The 19,072-nt window shown below is 44.8% G+C and overlaps 2 protein-coding genes across 2 annotated transcripts; one reads left to right on the top strand and one right to left on the bottom strand.

Annotated features, from left to right (window-relative positions):
• Positions 1 to 306: 306 nt before the first annotated feature.
• LOC308495784 (transmembrane protein 217-like) lies at positions 307 to 885 on the top strand (the record flags this gene model as incomplete). Its single annotated transcript, XM_081044171.1, has 1 exon — positions 307 to 885. One exon carries the CDS (start codon positions 307 to 309, stop codon positions 883 to 885), a length of 579 nt encoding a protein of 192 aa, XP_080900297.1.
• An 11,008-nt stretch (positions 886 to 11,893) lies between these two features.
• On the bottom strand, positions 11,894 to 14,584 carry LOC308495777 (class I histocompatibility antigen, Gogo-B*0101 alpha chain-like; the record flags this gene model as incomplete). Its single annotated transcript, XM_081044164.1, has 6 exons — positions 11,894 to 11,946; positions 12,389 to 12,502; positions 12,618 to 12,893; positions 13,468 to 13,792; positions 14,004 to 14,233; positions 14,512 to 14,584. The coding sequence occupies 6 exons, from the start codon at positions 14,582 to 14,584 to the stop codon at positions 11,894 to 11,896; spliced, it is 1,071 nt and encodes a 356-aa protein (XP_080900290.1).
• Between the last annotated feature and the right edge of the window lie 4,488 nt (positions 14,585 to 19,072).

Genomic DNA, 19,072 nt, shown 5'->3' with positions numbered 1-19,072 from the left:
TCTAGTTGGTCTGAGCTAGGGACTGGGCCTCGTACTTTCAGTGATTTTAATGTGAAGACAGGTTGAGAACCACTGCTGTAATTGATCTGCTCGCTGCCACCAGACTGCATCCTCCCTCCTCCCCACTCGCACTCCCAATCAATTGTAAACAGTCTTTTGTCTTCCTACAGTTATTTCCTGGTTTCATATTTCTCTCTGTCCTTTCTCCTTTAGGACTGAAGGCAGACACCCTGGTGATTTAATTTGCCACATGGATAGGAACCAGAATTCCCCCTTATATTGTTTGTCTCCACAGGAATTCTCAGCATGAGACAGAAACACTGGTGTGGGATGACGGTTAAAACAGGCACCGTGTTAGCAGGGGTTTTTACCATCGTAGCCACTGACATGTACCTCATCTTCGAACAGAAGCCACTAAGGAGCAGCAATTGCACTGAGGTTAACCAATGGAACGAGAGTGTAATTCTCCTGCTACGTCAGTTCATCATCTGTTGGAGTTTGAATATCGCCCTCTTCCTATCTTGCATCACCATCATCATCAGCTGCTTGCTCATATACTCAGTATATGCCCAGATGTGCAGGGGCCTGGTAATCTACATCATCTGGATTTTCTTCTATGAAACTGTAAACACTGTACTACAAATCCTTACCAACAATGACACCAGCATTGGAGAGGTCAGAGTCATGCGCTGGTTTGGTTTGGTGTCCCGTATATTCATGCACTGTTTCTGGATGTTCTTTGTCACCACTTATGCCCACATAATCTACAAAAGTAAAGCCCAGGGCAATATAATTTTCTACAACAGACGTATTTCTGCAGGCACTAAAGAGTTCCCACGGCGGAAATCAAAGATAATCAACTTTACCCGCCACTATAATGAATGATGTGGGCCCTTTTCTCTCCCGTGAGCAGTAGATCTCCCAGGGTCTCATGGTAGTTCTGTTTCCATCTCTTTCACTTTTGCTGATCTGTTCAAGTAGAGAACCTACTGCCACCCTTTCAGCTTATGCGGAGAGAAATCCTGCTCACTGAGGATAGTTTCTTAAAGGGCATTGTTATTTATCAAGCACTCCTGGAGTTCTCCTTCCTTTGCTGGTCAGTACCATCTTCCTGATCAAAATAAAGAGGGTAAGGGAGTGAAATGAAGCTGAATTGCAGTCAGGCAATCCTTTCACCTTGGTATGTCTTCATCAGCCTTCAACCCAGCGCTCTCTAATGTAACCCTGGGACAGGCGAATCTGTATGTGTACCTCAGATTGCATAAAGGATACTGTCAGTGACTTTGTGCTGTAGTTTTTCTCCCCATGTCCAGTATGCTATATTCCAGATACACAAAAAGAATAAAAATGGAGAAAAATCATTCTTCCTTTTCTGTTTTGAATACCCCCTTTCGAAATTTGTGAAATAGTGCAAAAGACACTTACTTGGTTCATCAAAAGGGACTGTTAAACTTTTCTGTGTCTGGCACTGTGTATGGACACTGGAAGAGGATGCAAGAAAAGTGTAAGATTTGAGGCCTGACCTTGAGGATTTTGCACTTATGAATCACTTAGCCAACCATATGAGACAGTACAAGATTACACATTATCACAGATCAAGAAAGTTCACTTTGGGGCCAGCCCGGTGGCTCAGGCAGTTGGAGCTCCATGCTTCTAGCGCCAAAGACTGCTGGTTTGATTCCCACATGGGCCAGTAAGCTGCACCCTCCACAACTAGATTGAAGGACAACTACTTGGTGCCCTGGAGAAACACACTGTACCCCAATATTCCCCAATAAAAAAAGTTTTTTAAAAAAGTGATCCCCCTGACTGGTCAAGTACCCAACTGGCACTACACATAGTTATTACCATATTATTGACTATATTCCTTATGCTTTACTTTAATCTTCATGATTGTTTTGTAACTACCAGTTTGTACTTCTTAATCCCTTAACCTTTTCACCCTACTCCCCAATATCCCTCCCATCTATCACCCCAATAAATCTAGAGTGTATCTGACACATAGGTAGTTATTACAGTATTATTGACTATATTCCTTATGCTATACCCTATATCCCCATGACTACTTTATAACAACCAATTTGTACTTCTTAAATCTCTTCCCCTTTTTCACCCACCCCTTCAACCCACTTCTCATCTGGCAACCATCAAAATGTCCTCTATATCTATGAGTTTTTGTTTTGTTTGTTTGTTTATTTTGTTCTTTAGATTCCACATATAAGTGAAATCATATTTCATTTGTCTTTCTCTGACATACTCCAATCAGCATACCTTCCAGGTCCATCTATGCTGCCACAGATAGAAAGAACCCGTTCCCTTGCAAGGTTGAGCAATATTCCTTTGTATATATGTACCACCTCCTCTATATCCATTCATCCATCGACAGACAGCCAGGGTGCCTCTACATCTTGGCCATTGTAAACAATGCTGCAATGAACATAGGGTGCACATGTCCCCTTAAAGTAGCATTTTAGGTTTCTTTAGATAAATACCCAAAAGTGGGATTACTGGGTCCTTCTTTGTCTCTTGTTATATTCTTTGTTTTAAAGTCTATTTTGTCTGGTATAAGTATTGCTACTTCAGCTTATATCATTTGTTTGTTTCTATTTTCATGAAATATATTATTTTCATCCCTTTACTTTCAGTCTGTGTGTGTCCTTTGATCTGAAGTGAGTCTCTTGGAGGCAGCATATGTAAGGGTTTTGTTTTCTTATCCATTCAACACTCCTATGTCTTTTGAGTGGAGCATTTAATCCATTTACATTGAAAGCAATTGTTGATGGATATGTAGTTATTGCCATTTTATTATTCATATATATGGTGATATATATATAGTCTTAAAGTAGTCTCTCTAACATTCTTTGTAATACTGGTTTGGTGTTGATGAACTCCTTTAGCTTTTTCTTATCTGGGAAGCTCTTTGTCCTTCTTTGCCCTATTTCAAATATAGCCTTGCTGGGTGGAGTGCTCTTGGTACTTCAAAACCTTACTATTTGTCACTTTGAATATTTCGTACCAATCCCTTCTGGCCTGCAAAATTTCTGTTCAGAAATAAGCTGACAATCTTATGGAAGCTCCTTTATAAGTAACTAGTTGCCTTTCTCTTGCTGCTTTCAGGATTCTCTCATTTTAATTATAATGTGTCTTAGAGTGGGCCTGTTTGAGTTCATCTTGTTAGGGACTCTCTGCACTTCTTGGGCTTTTATGTCTATTTCCTTCACCAGGTTAGGAAAGTTTCAGTCAGTATTTCTTCAGATAGGCTCCCAGTCCCTTGCTTTCTTTCTTCTCCTTCTGGAACCCCCATGATGCAAATGTTGTTACACTTGATGTTGTCCCAAAGTTCTCTTAAATTATCCTCATTTTTTAACATTCTTCTTTCTTTTTGCTGTTCCAATTGGGTGATTTTGCTACTTTGCTGCCAAATCACTAATTCGATCCTCTGCTTCATCTAGTCAGCTGATGATTCCTTCTAGTGCAGTCTTCATTTCAGTTATTGTATTCTTCACTTCTGACTGGTTCTTTTTTATGTTTTTTATGTCCTTTTTTATGTTTGCTATCTGTTGAAGTTCTCAATAAGATCCTTGAGCATCCTTATAACCACTGTTTTGAACTCTGTCTCTGGTAGGTTGTTTGCCTCCATTTTGTTTAGTTCCTTTTATGGAATTTTCTCCTGTTCTTTCATTGGGGATTGTGGGGACAGAGCCCCAGACAGCAGTTTCCAGGCTCTCAGCCTCATGTGGAGAGGTGCTGGCTTGGGTAGTAGATGGCCGTCAGCTGTGGCTGGTTGGCCATCAGCTGTAACCGTTGAGCCATTGGCCGCTGATAGAACTGCCACAGCTACAGAGGGAAGCAGAGGAGAGTGAAGGAGAGTGGAGGAGAGTAGAGGAGAGTGGAGGAGAGTGGAGGAGAATAGAGGAGAGTGAAGGAGCATTGAGGAAAGTGGAGGAGATTGAAGGAGAGTCGAGGAGAGTCGGTCGGTTGGCAGCAAGGCGGACAGCAGGTCGCACGTCGTGTAAACCCAGCCTCCAGTGAGACCATAGTGGTATGACTTCCCTACCTATGTCTCCCTGGGTGTTCCTTTTTGGCCTAGCCATATCCTGCGTTCTTATGTGAGGAGCGGGAGCAGAGACCCCACAGGAGACCCCGCACGACAACATCAAACACCTGTTTAACTTTATTGAACTCAGATTTTGATCATGGAATCTCTTCTAGCAAGAAAATACTATTAATAAAATAAACTATGGCAATGGATTTCCACGTTATGGGGACAGAGCCCCAGAGAGCATTTTCCAGGCTCTTGGCCTCACATGGAAAGATGCTGGCTCAAATAGTAGATGGCCATCAGCTGTTACCAGTTAGCCATTAGCCACTGATATAACTGCCGTGCTAAGCTAGGAAGTGCAGATTGCAGCTAGCAAGTGGGGTTGGTTAGCAGAGAAGCAGACGGCAGATTGCGGATCATGTGGCTCCTGCTTCCTGTGTCTCCAACCCAGCTGCCAGCGAGAATATAGTGACTCCCCTATCTATGGCTCCATGGGTGTTCCTTTTTGGCCTCACCATGTCCTGCGTTCTTATGTGGGGAGCGGGAGCAGAGACCCCGCAGGAGACCCCGCATGACAGGGATGTATTTCTTTGTATCCTTATATTGGTGGCCTCTCTGTGTTTGTTTCTATGTATGAGGTAGGGCTGCTATGTCTCCCAGTCTTGACCAGGTGGCCTTATGTAGTAGGTGTCCAGTAGGGCCCATTTGCACAGTCTCCCTGGCCAACGGCACTGGGTGCTCCAGGAGTGTCCTCTATGTGGGTTGTGTGTGCCCTCCTGTTATACTTGAGCCTTGGTTGCTATTGGCATGACAGTGAGTGGGATTGACCCTAAGGCTGACTAGTTTTGGGGTTTGGCCACATACAGTTTATGGGCTGCTGTGTGTGGGAATTGTCACAGAGTGGGGTTTGCCCCACTGTGCTCTGGTTCCTGCTGAGACCACCCTTTGGGTGTGCCAATTGTGGGGCTAATTAGGTGGTACTGTGCTGTGGTCTAAAGCCAGCCTACAGTATGTTCGTTCCTGGCCTCTTGCAAAGGGCTCTGGTGCAGCCCAGGTCAGCCACTGCCTGTGACTGGCCGAGGACTACCTAATAGGAGCTACAGCATGATCCACAGTTGGTCGCTGCCTGTGCTGTACCTGAAGGTACATGGGGAGCCCATGCTGAGACCGAGGATGGCTGCTATCAGTACTGGCCCTGGGGTAGTTCCGCAAAAATCCAGGACACCTTGGGGCCTGCTGCCACCTACCTGTTCCTATAAAATTCAGGCACTGATAGAGCCTCGTGCGATCCATGAGTTGGGTCAGCTGGGGGTCTCAGGAAATCACTAGGGTGAAGCGAGCATTGCTTACCAAACCAATTCAGAGTCAGACTTGGCCATGGGTGTTGGGGGAGTGCTCAACACAGGAAAGATGTTACGTGCCTGTCAGCTCCAAGGGAGGAGGACTCCACACAGGGAAAATGGCCACTGTCCCTCCAGTCCTCGCCCCACAGCCACACAAGTTAGTCTTTCCCCGTATGTCTCTAACGCTCTCCAGTCACTGTCCCTCCACTGGAGTCCAGGGTGAGTGCCTACAAGCGATGTATCTGTGCACAGGCCCTGTAAGAGCACCTCTGGGTTTCCCGCATCCCTCAGTCCCACCCGGACGGTCAGAATCCCCACTGTTTTCACAGCCAGATGTTTTGGGGGCTCTTCTTCCAGGCACCAGGAACCCAGGCTGGAGAGTCCGCTGTGGGGCTGGGTCCCTCACTCCTCCTGGGGGTACCTCTGTGGCTGAGATATCACTCCTGGTTCTCAGCCGCCACATGCAGGTGTGGGGCCAGCTCATTTCATGTATCCATCCCTCTTACCAGTCTTGACATGGCTTCTTTATATCCTGTTATAAAACTTCTATTCAGGCAGTCTTCAGATAGTTCTCCAGGTTGATTGTTCTATAATTTAGTTGTAATTTTAACATGTCCGCGGGAGGAAGCAGATAGAGCATTTATCTACTCAACCATCCTAGATCCATCCTTCCCTGGTAATCCTCACTTCCTTTTTTAAAATTGGAATATTTTTAATTTTTTAATTGTGGTAAATATACATAACAAAATTTACCATAGTAACCACTTTTAAGTGCAGAGTTCAGTAGTGTCTTATATACATTCACGTTGCTATGCAACAGCTCTCCAGAACTCTTTTCATCTGGCAAAACTGAAACTGAAACTCTATACCCATTAAACATCAGCTCCCCATCTTCTTCTCTCCCCAGCCCCTGGCAACCATCATTCTACTTTTTATCTCTGAATTGACTGCTCTAGTACCTCATAGAAGTGGAACCAAACAGCATTTGTCTTTTTTGACTGGTTTCTCTCCCTTAGCGTAATGTTGTCAAGGTTCACCATATTGTAGAATGCTTGAAAATTTACTTCCTTTTTAAGGCTGTGTAATATTGCTGTGAGATGTATATACCACATTTTATCCATTCATCTGTTGATGAACACTTGGGTTCCTTCCACATTTTGGCTATGAACGTTGTTGTACAAATATTTCTTGGACACCCTGCTTTCAATTCTTTTAGGTTTAGACCCAGAAGTGGAGTTGCTGGATCATATGATAATTCTATTTTAATTCTAAGTTGTTTTTTTAATTTAAGTTTTTGAGGAACTGCCATACTGTTTTTCACCACAGCAGTACTATTTTACATCCCTAGATGTTCCAATTTCTCCATATCCTCCGCAGATTTATTTTCTTTTTTTGATAGCAAACTTCCTAATGACTGTGTTTTCTATTTTCTATTGTGTTTTCTATTTTCATTTCACTAATGCTTAGTGATGTGGAGCATTTTTTCATGTGCTCATTGGTCATTTGTATATCTTCTTTGGAGAGATGTCTATTCGAGTCCTTTGCTTATTTATAAATCAGGTTGTTTTGGTTCAGTTGTAGAAGTGTTTTATATATTCTGAACACTAAAACTTATCATATACTTGGTTTGCAAGCTTTTTCTCTTGTTCTATGGGTTGTCTTTTCACTCTATTGATTGTGTCCTTTGATGCAGTTTTTTATTTTGATGTGCTCCAATTTACATATTTTTCTTTTTATTGTTGTTGTTGCCTGTGCTTTTGATATTATATACAAGAATACCATTGCCAAATCCAGTGTCATGAATGTTTTCTTCTATGATTTCTTCTAAGGTTTTATGGTTTTAACTCTTACTTTAGGTCTTTGACACACTTTGAGTTAATTTTTTATGGTGTAAAGTAAGGCTCAAACTTCATTCTTTTGCATGTGGATAACCAGTTATCCCAGCGCCATTTTTGGAAAAGACTGTCTGTCCTCTCCCCCATTGAATGGTCTTGTCACCCTTGTTGAAAATCGTTTCACCACATGTTTTAGTCTGCTCAAGCTACTATAACAAAACAGACAGACTGGGTGGTTTAAATAGCAGACATTTATTTCCTCACAGTTCTGAAGGCTAGAAATTCAGGATTAAGGTCCAGAAAATTCAGTTTCTGGTGAGAGCTTTCTTTTCAGCTTACAGATGGCCACCTTCTCTCTATGTCCTCACATGGCCTTTCTTCTGTGCATAGGTGGAAAGAGAAAGAGCTCTCAGGTACCTCTTTCTTCTTTTTTTTAAAAAATAGTTTAATGTATTTTCATAGCAAACTTACAGGAACAGCACATAAACCGACAACACTAAAAACCTGTACTTGCATGTAGGACAACTGAGAAAAGTGTAGCAATGGATGGAATCTACTGTATGATAAAAATGCTACAAACACCATTTAGTTGCCATCAATAAGAAATTTACTTGTTTTAAAAGAAATCCAAATCCTGGCATTGTCCAGAAAAAATTAACAGGTTTATTTATAATTGTTATAACATTGAACTGCTGAAACTTGTTCACTGAACATTTTGACTTGCATTAATGCTTTATGTCCCTGAATTTATATTTAAAATTCACAACAGATAAAAACAGAAAAACTGCCAATACCTGATTTCTGCCCCCGTTTTTCCACTTATATTTAATCATATAATTAGTACCTTTTAACCGCATGGAGAAAAAATATCTTAAGTTCAGAACTACCAATGACAGAAAGAAAAGATTACTTTTTTCTTTTTAAGAATGGTTTTCCCCATCATAGTGGATTCTGAAGCGCGTTCTCCATGTATGCAGCGTGCTAGCTGGATGTCCTTTGGCGTAATTGTAACACGTTTGGCATGGAGAGCACACAGGTTGGTGTCTTCAAAAAGGCCAATCAGATAGGCCTCACTTGCCTCCTGCAAAGCACCAGTAGCTGCACTCTGCAAGCAAAGATCTGTTGTGAAGTCCTGAGCAATTTCTCGCACCAGATGCTGGAAGGGAAGTTTGTGAATCAGAAATTCAGTGAAGCTCTGATAACATCTAATTTCACGGATGCTAAGAACCCAGGCCTGTAATGATGAGGTTTCTTCCCTCCACCAGTAGAGGGCACGGCACACTCTTGCCAGCAGCTTCTATGAAAAGGTAGGAAAAAAAGATAAATGCTTTAATTTTGTTTACAAAGGTATAATTTACCAAATAGCTATAGGTCATAGGTAGCTTAGGAAAAAATTTTCTTTTACGTGGAAAACAGTAAAAACCAGTGATGTAAGAAAATTTTTGAGTGAGTGCGGGATCGTGTCTCATGAAACCGAAGAATGGAAGCACGGACCAAGGAAAAGCAAGGAATGTAAAAGAGAATAGTTTATTAAAAAGCAAAGGGTCAGAACTCCTGAGCGGGAGGGGCTCCTGAATGGGGTGACCATGTGGGGCAAAGGCTCTTACTCTTATATCTTCTATTCCCTGTTTGAAGAAAGGAACTGACACCTTCTAATGGAATTTGTGTACCAGGTTTTTTTTTGCTCTGATTGCCTATCCTGAAGCATTAGCAAAATAACTCATTCCTATCTATTAAATCTGCTCCATTTGTCCTGGAGTGAACGAGTTACTTCAGAATTCAGAATCTGGAGTTTTAGGAAATGGCTGCCTTTTGTTTATTCCACCAGGGATCTTCCTGTTTGCCTAACAACATGCTAACTAACCTGTCTGACCAGTAATATTTTACATGAAAGTTACAAAAACTATAATCACTCTTACCCATGTTACTAATTCTTGCTGATCTTTAACTTCTTGTTAGTAGTTTCATAAATCCAATTTTTCCTTAGAGTTATATAAATCTTTACCTAGTTCAGTGTTATGTTTTTAAAGTTACCAGAAACCTGTATTTTAGAGTACTTATAAAGTGTTTTTAATGAATATTTGAAGATGGAAAACATTTGTGGGAATATATTTTGCCAAAGTATCAGAGTAAAACCGTAACTGTCTGTAAATTACAAAAGGCTTAAAAATGGCCATGGTTAAAGTTCTGGTGAGAGTTTATATACATCCATATACACATAATGTAGTTGACTCAGTTTCCCATTCCAATCTTAGTTAGCTGGACCATATGGAAATTCTTTTTTCCTCCTCAGACTTCTGCAGCAATCACAAAACTGCAACTTACCTGTACCTTTCCATTTTTGTCTTATTTTTTCCTTTCTAATTTTGAAACAATTATTCTAGTTTAGGACAAAATTACTTTATTCTTTGCTTATTTACAAAAAGAAAAGAACCCAAAAATAAAAAACAACCGCATATCCTTTATAGGCTACCATATCCGAAAAACACATTCTATTTTCCTTTCCCTCAACAAAAATGCATCTTCGTACTTCATACCTTCTTCTGCTGAAAACATACATCCCATTTTCATGTACAGTCATTTGTTTTATCCATCATTAATTTTTAGTAGTTTTGTAAAAATCCTAATTTCTTTATAATTCAACATTCTGCAAGGGAACTGATACAGCAGTCTGTATTTTAAAAAGGCCACTTTTTTATCCCCTTCAATCTCTGTGGGTAATATTTTAGTTACTCCTTGATGTTTACATTTCAAAGACACTGTAAGAGTTACAGCTTTAAGAGACAAAGAAGGACATTACGTTTTTCAGCATTCCCAGGACATATCAGAATTTTATATAATTTTTAGAACATTCATAATAATATCATATCTACTATATAAATATAATCAAAGTTTTTGCATCACTTATTTGACAGTGCTTCCCATGTAATTAACATACCAAATAAGCCTAATTAGTTTAATTTCCTTCTTTTATAAAGGGGAACCGACCTGGAGAGACTGTGGGTCAGTTCCTGGTGTGTGGCCTCAAGGCTATTCTGTGGCCTCCCCAAAATAGTGCTAGACCCCAATATCATAGATAGATAATAGATAGATGGATAGATGATAGATAAGTACTTTACATCTAAATCAGAAAAAACTTGATTCCATTGTTTGCTCCCAGAAATCAATCTGGGGAATAGTTTCAGGAGCAAACCTTCAGAGATTTTATTATACTAACCTGTGACCCACTCCTAAATCTCCCACCTGACTCTGCCCGTTGGTAGAGAGAATGACATGTAACTCCCAACATCATGTCTCACAATTGACGATGTGTCCTCCCCTTTCTGAGGAAAAACACCTTTAAAAGTGTATTTAAGACCATTCCCCACCCTGAGCTCCATCACTGACTTCAGAGGGTCCCAAGCTGGATGAGCCCCCAAACAACTTGTGGGCTTGTTACAGACACTCAGGCCTCTCCCAGACCCGCCATCTCAGGGAACCCGACTCAAGCCCAGGAGTCGCTTCTGTAACAAGCCCTGCAGGTGAGGCTGACGCACAGCCCTGTGGGAATCCTGGTGACGGTCTTGGTACTAAAGTGTGATCTGAAGGCCAGCAGCAGCTCCAACCTCCTTACAAATCCAGAATCTCTGCTCTGCTCCAGATTTTCTGAGTCTTAACAATATGTCTAGGGGACTCCTGTGCCCAGGGAAGTTTGGGACTCGCTGGTCTATGTAGCTTATCGACGTGGGGCCAGAACTGTCCCATCTACTTGGGTGTGTGGTCTGATCAGATCACAGCATAGGGGTCCAGGGTTCAGTCCTGTTCCGTTCTCTTCTGCAGCCATCACTGCTTGATGACCTCAACTGTGCTGAAGGCTTTAAACATCATTTATATGTGTTTCACCTCCCTAGTCTATTTCTCCAGCCCAGACAGTTCCCCTAATCTCTAGACTCATCTGCCCACTGCCAGTCCAATAACCTCACTTGTATTTCTAACAGACATCTCAGCCCCAGCATCTTTAAAATCAATGTCTGTGATGCCCCCCACCCCTCAGATATGCTCCTTCCAGAGCCTTCCCCATCTCTGCTGACAGAAATTCCATCTTTCTACTTGTATGGTCTGAGATTTTGGATGTCCCTGACTCTCACACCCCAGACTGAACCATTAGGAAATGGTCAGTTTGAGAGGGGGTGTGGAGGGCAGGGGACGCGCAGTCTCCCAGCTCCTCATATGATGCGAGAGGAATGCAGATACCTTCAGATGCCCTTTGCAGAAAGAGAGATCAGAGGTTCCTGAAGTCTCAAAGTGGGGGCATGAACAAATCTCGCATCACTCAGTCCCCACAAGGCAGCTGTCTCACGCTGTAGAAGAAAATAATCATGAACAAATTCAGGTCAGTGGCTGTAAGTGGTGACATTCTCAACAGTTCACTGCTGCTCAAACTGTCCCAAAGAATCCCCAGTACCCAGTCCTGTCCCCTCTGCCCCACCCCTCCCACTTCAGGCCTCCAGGTCTCACCTTTAGAAGCCATGAGGGACACATCAGAACCCTGGGCACTGTCACTGCCTGGGGGAGAACAAAACAGGATGTGCTCACAAAACAGCTCACAGCAGATGTGGCTAAAGGAGGAATTATGGGGGTGGGTGAGCTCCCCCCAAGGGCTTCCATCTGCATTGTCCCGAGGGCTTCAGGGATTACCCCCCTCCATACGCACCTGCAGCCCGAGCGTAGCTCCCTCCTTTTCCACCTGTGGGAAGAAAACATTACTTGAGAAGCCAGGAAGGAGGTAGGACCATGAGATCCTAAAGAAACCCCCTAGTCCTGGACCCCAGAGAAGTTTCCAGAACTGTGACTACAAACCCACAACAGGATCAGGAAACCTGAGGAAAGTACATGTGTGGGGACTGGACCAACCACCCTCCTGGAGGTCTGTCCTCAGCGGGGACCGTCCGCTCTGTCCTGTGACTGTTGAGAATCAGGTCCCCATCACCAGAATCATCAAGGTGATAAATCTATCCCTCATTTTCACAGGGGCATTAACAAAGAGTGAGTGTTATCAAATAGGGCCCCAGACAGGGAAAGCACACGTGTGTGGATGGTCCTTCCCACTAACGAGGCAGGACACACGCCCACCTGGGGCTTGAAACCCCCAGTGGGACAAGACACCTCAGTCCCCGCCCCTTCCCTACCTGAGCGCTTCCTGCTCCACAGCACAGCTCCAGTGACCGCAGCTCCAAGGACGACCAGCCCAGCAATGACGCCCACCACCATGCCAGGGGGGATGGCGGCCTGAGGAGGCGGCTCTGGAAGGGAAGGGCAGGTGAGGGCCCTGACCCCAGGCCTCAGCCCCGACCTGACGTCCTCCTGACGCCCCTGCTTTCCCTGAGAAGAGGCTCTGTGCCCACGGCCCCTCCGTACCCCATCTCAGGGTCAGGAGCTCGGGCAGCCCCTCGTGCTGCACATGGCACGTGTATCTCTGCTCCTCTCCAGAAGGCACCCCCACGGCTGCCCACTTCTGGAAGGTCCCGTCCCCCGCGGGCCTGGTCTCCACGAGCTCCGTGTCCTGGGTCAGGTCCTCCCCATCGCGCTGCCAGGTCACGGTGATCTCCGCAGGGTAGAAGCCCAGCGCCCAGCACCTCAGGGTGACGTCACGGTCAGGGGTGCGGTGGTGGGTCACGTGTGTCTTTGGAGGGTCTGAGGAGAAGGGTCAGAATATTCAGGACCTTTGCACCCCTCAGGGGACACTCCAGCAGTGGTCACGTGACCGTCCTGAGAGCGGTCAGGACACCTGGGGTGGGGGAAGGGAGCACAAAACCCACACACCAGGCTGGACACAGGCATCCGGGATAATCTCTATTCTTTAGAAAGTTCTAGAATCAGAGTGAGACAGCCCAGGGCAGAGACAGGTCTCCGATGGAGAGAAAAGGGGTTCCTGGTCCTGAGCTGGGTGGAGGCCACATGACTCAGAAAAGCTGGGGTCAGACCTCAGTCACATTGTGAGGGAGCGAACAAACCCTGAGAAAGTCCCCGGGTTCCCAGGGCAGCTGCCGGGGTCACAGGGAACCGCTGATCAATTATTTCCGAGATGGTCCCCCCTCCATCCTGAGAGACTGCACCCCTAAGTGTCCCTGAGAGAAGGGCCCCCTGGGTCGCTCTCTGGTACCGGATCTGAACACCCGGGTGGACTCCATCCCCCGGGGTCGGGGAGGGGGTCCGGGTGTGGGTCCCATGTCCTCCCCTCCCCGCAGGAGCCCCGCGCCCCGCTCACCTGCGCGCAGCAGCATCTCCTTCCCCTTCTCCAGGTATTTGCCGAGCCACTCCCTGCACGTGCCCTCAAAGTAGCCCCTCCATTGCTCCGCCACACCGGCCGCCTCCCACTCGCGCCGGGTGATCTGAGCCACCGTGTCCGCCGCGGTCCAGGAGCGCAGGTCCTCGTTCAGGGCGAGGTAGTCGGCGCCGTCGTAAGCGACCTGCCTGTACCCGCGGAGGAGGCGGCCGTCCGGCCCCACGTCGCAGCCGAACATCCTCTGGACCCCGCCCCGTGGGGTCCGCTTTAACCCCTCCTCGCCCAACCCGCAGTGATGGAGCTTGAACTGCAGATAAAACCGGTCAAAGGCCCCACGGGCTCTTCCCGGGTGGAGGGGCCGAGCGGGTCCCGCAGCCTCGGGGTGAAGCTCGGACCCGGAGACTCGGGGAGACCCCGGCCCGTCCGTGGGGATCGTGACGGGGACCCGGGCCGCGTCGCTCACCGGCCTCGCTCTGGTTGTAGTAGCCGCGCAGGGTGTTCAAGTTCACTCAGTCAGCCTGTGCGTGTCCCTTGGCTTTCTGAGTCTCCCGGTCCCAGTACCCTGGCTCCACCTGCTCCACCCATGGCCCCTCCATCCACGCCGCCCGTGGCTCCATCCTCGGACTCGCAGCGTCGCTGTCGAACCGCACGAACTGGGTGTCGTCCACGTAGCCGATGGCGATGTACCGGGGCTCCCCTCGGCCGGGCCGGGACCAGGTGGTGATGAAATACGTCAGGGAGTGGGAGCCTGGGGACAGGGGGGGCTGAGACCCAGGGGACACCCCTCCCGGCGCGGGTCCCGGGTCCGAGGGCGATGGGCCGGGAGGGGCAGGGGCCCGGGAGACGGCAAAGGGGGGGACGGAGGGGAGAGGGAGCGGGAGACCCTAGTGGGCGGAACACGGGGCGGGGTCAGGGCAGGGCGGTGAGGACACATCCTCCCCGGGTCCCGCGTCCCAACCGGGCGGTCCCCTCGCTTTCCCCCCCCACCCCCCGGCGGAGGCCGTTCCCTCCCGACCCCGCACTCACCCGCCCGGGTCCCCGTCAGGCCCAGGGCCCCCAAGAGCAGCAGGAGGAGTGTTCCTGGGCCCATAACGCGCATCCTCAGGGTCTGGGGACAATCTGCGTGCGGGCGGGTCCGGGGAGACTTTATAACCGGAAAGGCGGTGACACTGATTGGCTTTTCTGGAAACTGGACACGCAATGGGAGTGACAACTGGGGCCGCTTCCTGAGTTTCAGACAGGAGGACCCGACACAGGTTGTGAGAAGGAGAAGTGAAACCGCGGGGAGGTGAGTAATCCCCAACACTGAGCTTCCCCGCCCCAGACTCCGCTCTCAGGGGACCTAGGACTCTGCCCTGACCCCTTCTCCTGCACGGAGCGCTCTGTGTCACTCTGTCACCCTGAGTCCTGACCCAGGGTCTGTCTGAGGAACCAGGGCTCAGCCCCTTTTCCTCCCCTTTTCTTCCCGGAATCCCTCTCCCTGAAATGGACGCCCTGCCTCCCACCCTGTATGTCTCCCCCGGACTCTCCTGGAAGAAGACACCCCCAGGGAACTTGATGCCCCAGAGTGAGCTCCCCATGGGAATAGAAGAAGGACAGGGCTTTTCTCTTTAATCCTGGAGAAGTTGTGCCTGAAAACACAGGCTACAGATTCTCAGAGACCAGTCTCCTTGTTGTTTATTAACTACAGTGGGTAACAACCTTGGAAACCCCTGATCACCAGGAAGCTAATCTGTAAAATCGTGATTTGTCCCCCTTGGTGCAGAAATGTGTGTAAACAGCACTGCAGCCGGACTCTCAAAGCTCCTAAGTCTCACTTTCCCAGACGGTACACCTGTGATATCAGGTGTTTTCACATGTGAATGTATTTGATTTTTTTCTTTGTTGTTGTTGTTGTTCTGCTTGGTGATTTGCTTTGTTCTGAAATTGCCCTACCAGGGCCCAGCTTGAGAGGCAAAGATTCAACATATCCAGAGGCCAACTCCAGACCAAACCAGAGTACTACCGGGTTTGACCTACAAGTCACACACCCAGAGGGAATTCTCTGCAGGCACAAGAGCCCATAGAGGCCAAACCACATTTAAGTGGTCAACCTTCATGCAGTAGAACACCCTGCGGTGGGCAGAGCCAAGTCTCATAACTAGTCAGCATAGGAGTTAACCCCACCTACTCACAAGCGAAAAGCAATTAAAGATCTTCTTTAACAGGACAACATACACAATACAAAGAGTCACCTTTGGAGCACATGCAGAGGAGAAGAACGAATGGTGCAAGTCAAATATAAAGGACACATACTACATAAGATAACCCAGCAAGAACTAAGAACTCTAGGGGATCTACCTAATACATCAAAGCAAACACAGAGAGTCAGTCAGAATGGGGAAACAAAGAAACATGTCCCAAATAAAAGAACAGAAGAAAACTCCACAATTGGAACTAAATGAAGCAGAGGTAACCAACCTATCAGAGACAGAGTTCAGAACACTGGTGATGAGAATGTTTAAGGAGCTTAGAGATGACATAAAGAAGGATGTAGAAATCATAACGAACAACCAGTTAGAACTAAAGAACACTATTACCAAAATTAAGAACTCACTTGAAGGAATTACCAGAAGGTTAGATGAAGCAGAGGATCGAATCAGCGACTTAGAAGACAAGTTAGCAGAGATCACCTAAACAGAACAACAGAAAGAAAAAAGAATAAAAAACAATGAAGATGGTTTAAGAGATCACTGGGATAACACCAAGCGCAACAACATGCGCGTCATAGGACTACCAGAAGGCGAAGAGAGGAAGCGAGGGATTGAGAACATATTTGAAGTAATAATGTCTGAAAACTTCCCTAACCTGATGAAGGAAACCAACATACAAGCCCAGGAAGTGCAGAGAGTTCCAACCAGGATAAACCCAGACAGGTCCACACCAAGACACATTATAGTTAAAATGGCAAAGCTTAAAGACAAAGAGAGAATCCTAAAAGCAGCAAGAGAAAGACAGAGGGTTACATACAAGGGAACTCCCATGAGACTATCAAATGACTTTTCTACAGAAACATTGAAGCCAGGAGGGAGTGGCAGGATATACTAAAGTGATGGAAAACAAAGGCCTACAACCTAGATTGCTTTATACAGCAAGGCTATCATTTAAAGTTGATGTAGAGATAAAGAGCTTCCCAGAAAAGAATAAGCTGAAGAAATTTATTACCACAAAGCCAGCATTGCAAGAAATACTAAAAGGACTTCTGTAAATAGAAGAAAGATGAAAACAATCTAACTACAAATTTAAAAATGGCAATAACTATGTACCTATCAATAATCACTTTAAATGTAAAGGGATTAAATGCTCCAATAAAGAGACATAGGGTGGCTGAGTGGATAAGAAAGTAAGACTCTTGTATATGCTGTATACAAGAGACTCACCTCAGATCAAAAGACACACAGGCTGAAAGTGAAGGGTTGGAGTAAGATATTTCATGCAAATGGAAATGAGAAAAAAGCTGGAGTTGCAATACTTACATCTGACAAAATAGACTTTAAAATGAAGAGCATATTAAAAGATAAAGATGGGCACTATATAATAATAAAGGGATTGATCCGACAAGAGGACATAACCCTAGTAAACATCTATGCACCTAACATAGGCGCACCTAAATATATAAAACAGGTACTGACTGACAAAAAGACAGAGATCAACAGTAACACTATCACAGTTGGGGACTTCAACACAACTCTGACAACAAGGGACAGGTCTTCCAGACAGAAAACAATATGGAAACAACAGCCTTAAATGATACATTGGACCACTTGGATTTAATCGATATTTTCAGAGCATTTCACCCCAATGCTGCAAAATACACGTTTTTCTCAAGCGCACATGGAACATTTTCCAAGATAGACCATATGTTAGGGCACAAAACTAGTCTTGATAAATTTAAGAAAATTGAAATCATACCAATCTTCTTCTCTGGTCACAGTGCTATGAAATTAGAAATGAACTACAAGAAAAAAACTGGAAGAAACACCAATTCATGGAGGCTGAATAACATGTTAGTAAATAATGAATGTGTCAAGCAGGAGATCAAGGAAGAAATCAAAAGATATCACGAGGCAAATGAAAATGAAAACACGATGACCCAAAATCTATTGCATATTGTGAAAGCAGTCCTAAGAGGGAAATTCATAGCATTACAGGACTACCTAAAGAAACAAGACACATCACTAATCAACAGTTTATCTTCACATTTATGGGATCTGGAAAAAGAACAGCAAAATAAGCCCTAAGGGAGCACAAGGAAGGAAATAATAAAGATCAGAGCAGAAATAAATGAAATAGAAACCAGAAAAACAATACAAAAGATCAATGAATCCAAGAGTTGGTTCTTAGAGAAGATAAACAAAATTACCTTTAGCCAGACTCATTTAAAAAAGGAGAGAGAGGACCCAAATTAATAAAATCAGAAATGAAAGAGGAAAAGTGACAACAGATACCGCAGAAATACAAAACATTTTAAGAAATTACTATGAGCAACTATATGCCAACAAATTTGACAATCTGGAAGAATTGGACAATTTTCTAGAGGCGTACAACCTTCCAAGGCTAACTCAAGAAGAAACGGAAAGCCTGACTAGACTGATTACCACCAGGGAAATTGAATCAGTAATCAATAATCTCCCAGCAAACAAAAGCCCTGGACCAGATGGCTTACAGCTGAATTTTTCAAAACATTCAAAAATGAATTATCACCTATTCTCCTCAAGCTCTTCCAAAAAATCAAGAAGGAGGGAAGACTCCCAAACACTTTTTACGAAGCCACTATCACCCTGATCCCAAAATCAGACAAAGACACCACAAAAAAAGAAAACTACAGGCCGGTATCTCTAATGAACATAGATGCAAAAATCCTCAACAAAATATTAGTGAACAGAATTCAGCAATACATTAAAAAGATCATACACTATGATCAAGTGGGATTCATCCCTGATATGCAAGGCTGGTTCAACATCCGCAAATCAATTAATGTGATACACCACGTTAACAAAATGAAAAATAAAAATCACATGATCATATCAATAGATGCAGAAAAAGCATTTGATAAAATACAGCAGCCATTTATGATAAAAACTCTTAAGAAAGTGGAAACAGAGGGATCATATCTCAACATAATAAAGGCCATATATGACAAACCCACAGCTAACATCATACTCAATGGGGCAAAGCTAAAACCATTCCCCCTAAGATCAGGAACAAGGCAAGGTTGCCCACTTTCTCCACTTCTATTCAACATAGTGCTGGAAGTTCTAGCCACAGCAATCAGACAAGAAAAAGAAATAAAAGGCATCCAAATTGGTAAGGAGGAAATAAAATTATCATTATATGCAGATGATATGATACTATATACAGAGAACCATAAAGACTCCACCAAGAAACTATTAGAGCTGATAGATGAATTTAGTAAAGCAGCAGGATATAAAATTAATATTCAGAAATCAGTTGCATTTGTATATACCAATAATAAAACTTCAGAAGGAGAAATTTAAAAAAACAATCCCATATACAATTGCTCCAAAGACTATAAAATATCTGGGAA

This window comes from Rhinolophus hipposideros (genome assembly GCF_964194185.1).
Source record: "Rhinolophus hipposideros genome assembly, chromosome: 3".
Taxonomy (NCBI): Eukaryota; Metazoa; Chordata; class Mammalia; order Chiroptera; family Rhinolophidae; genus Rhinolophus; species Rhinolophus hipposideros.
The sequence above is the reverse complement of the archived record's forward strand: the minus strand, read 5'-3'. Positions and strand labels throughout refer to the sequence as shown.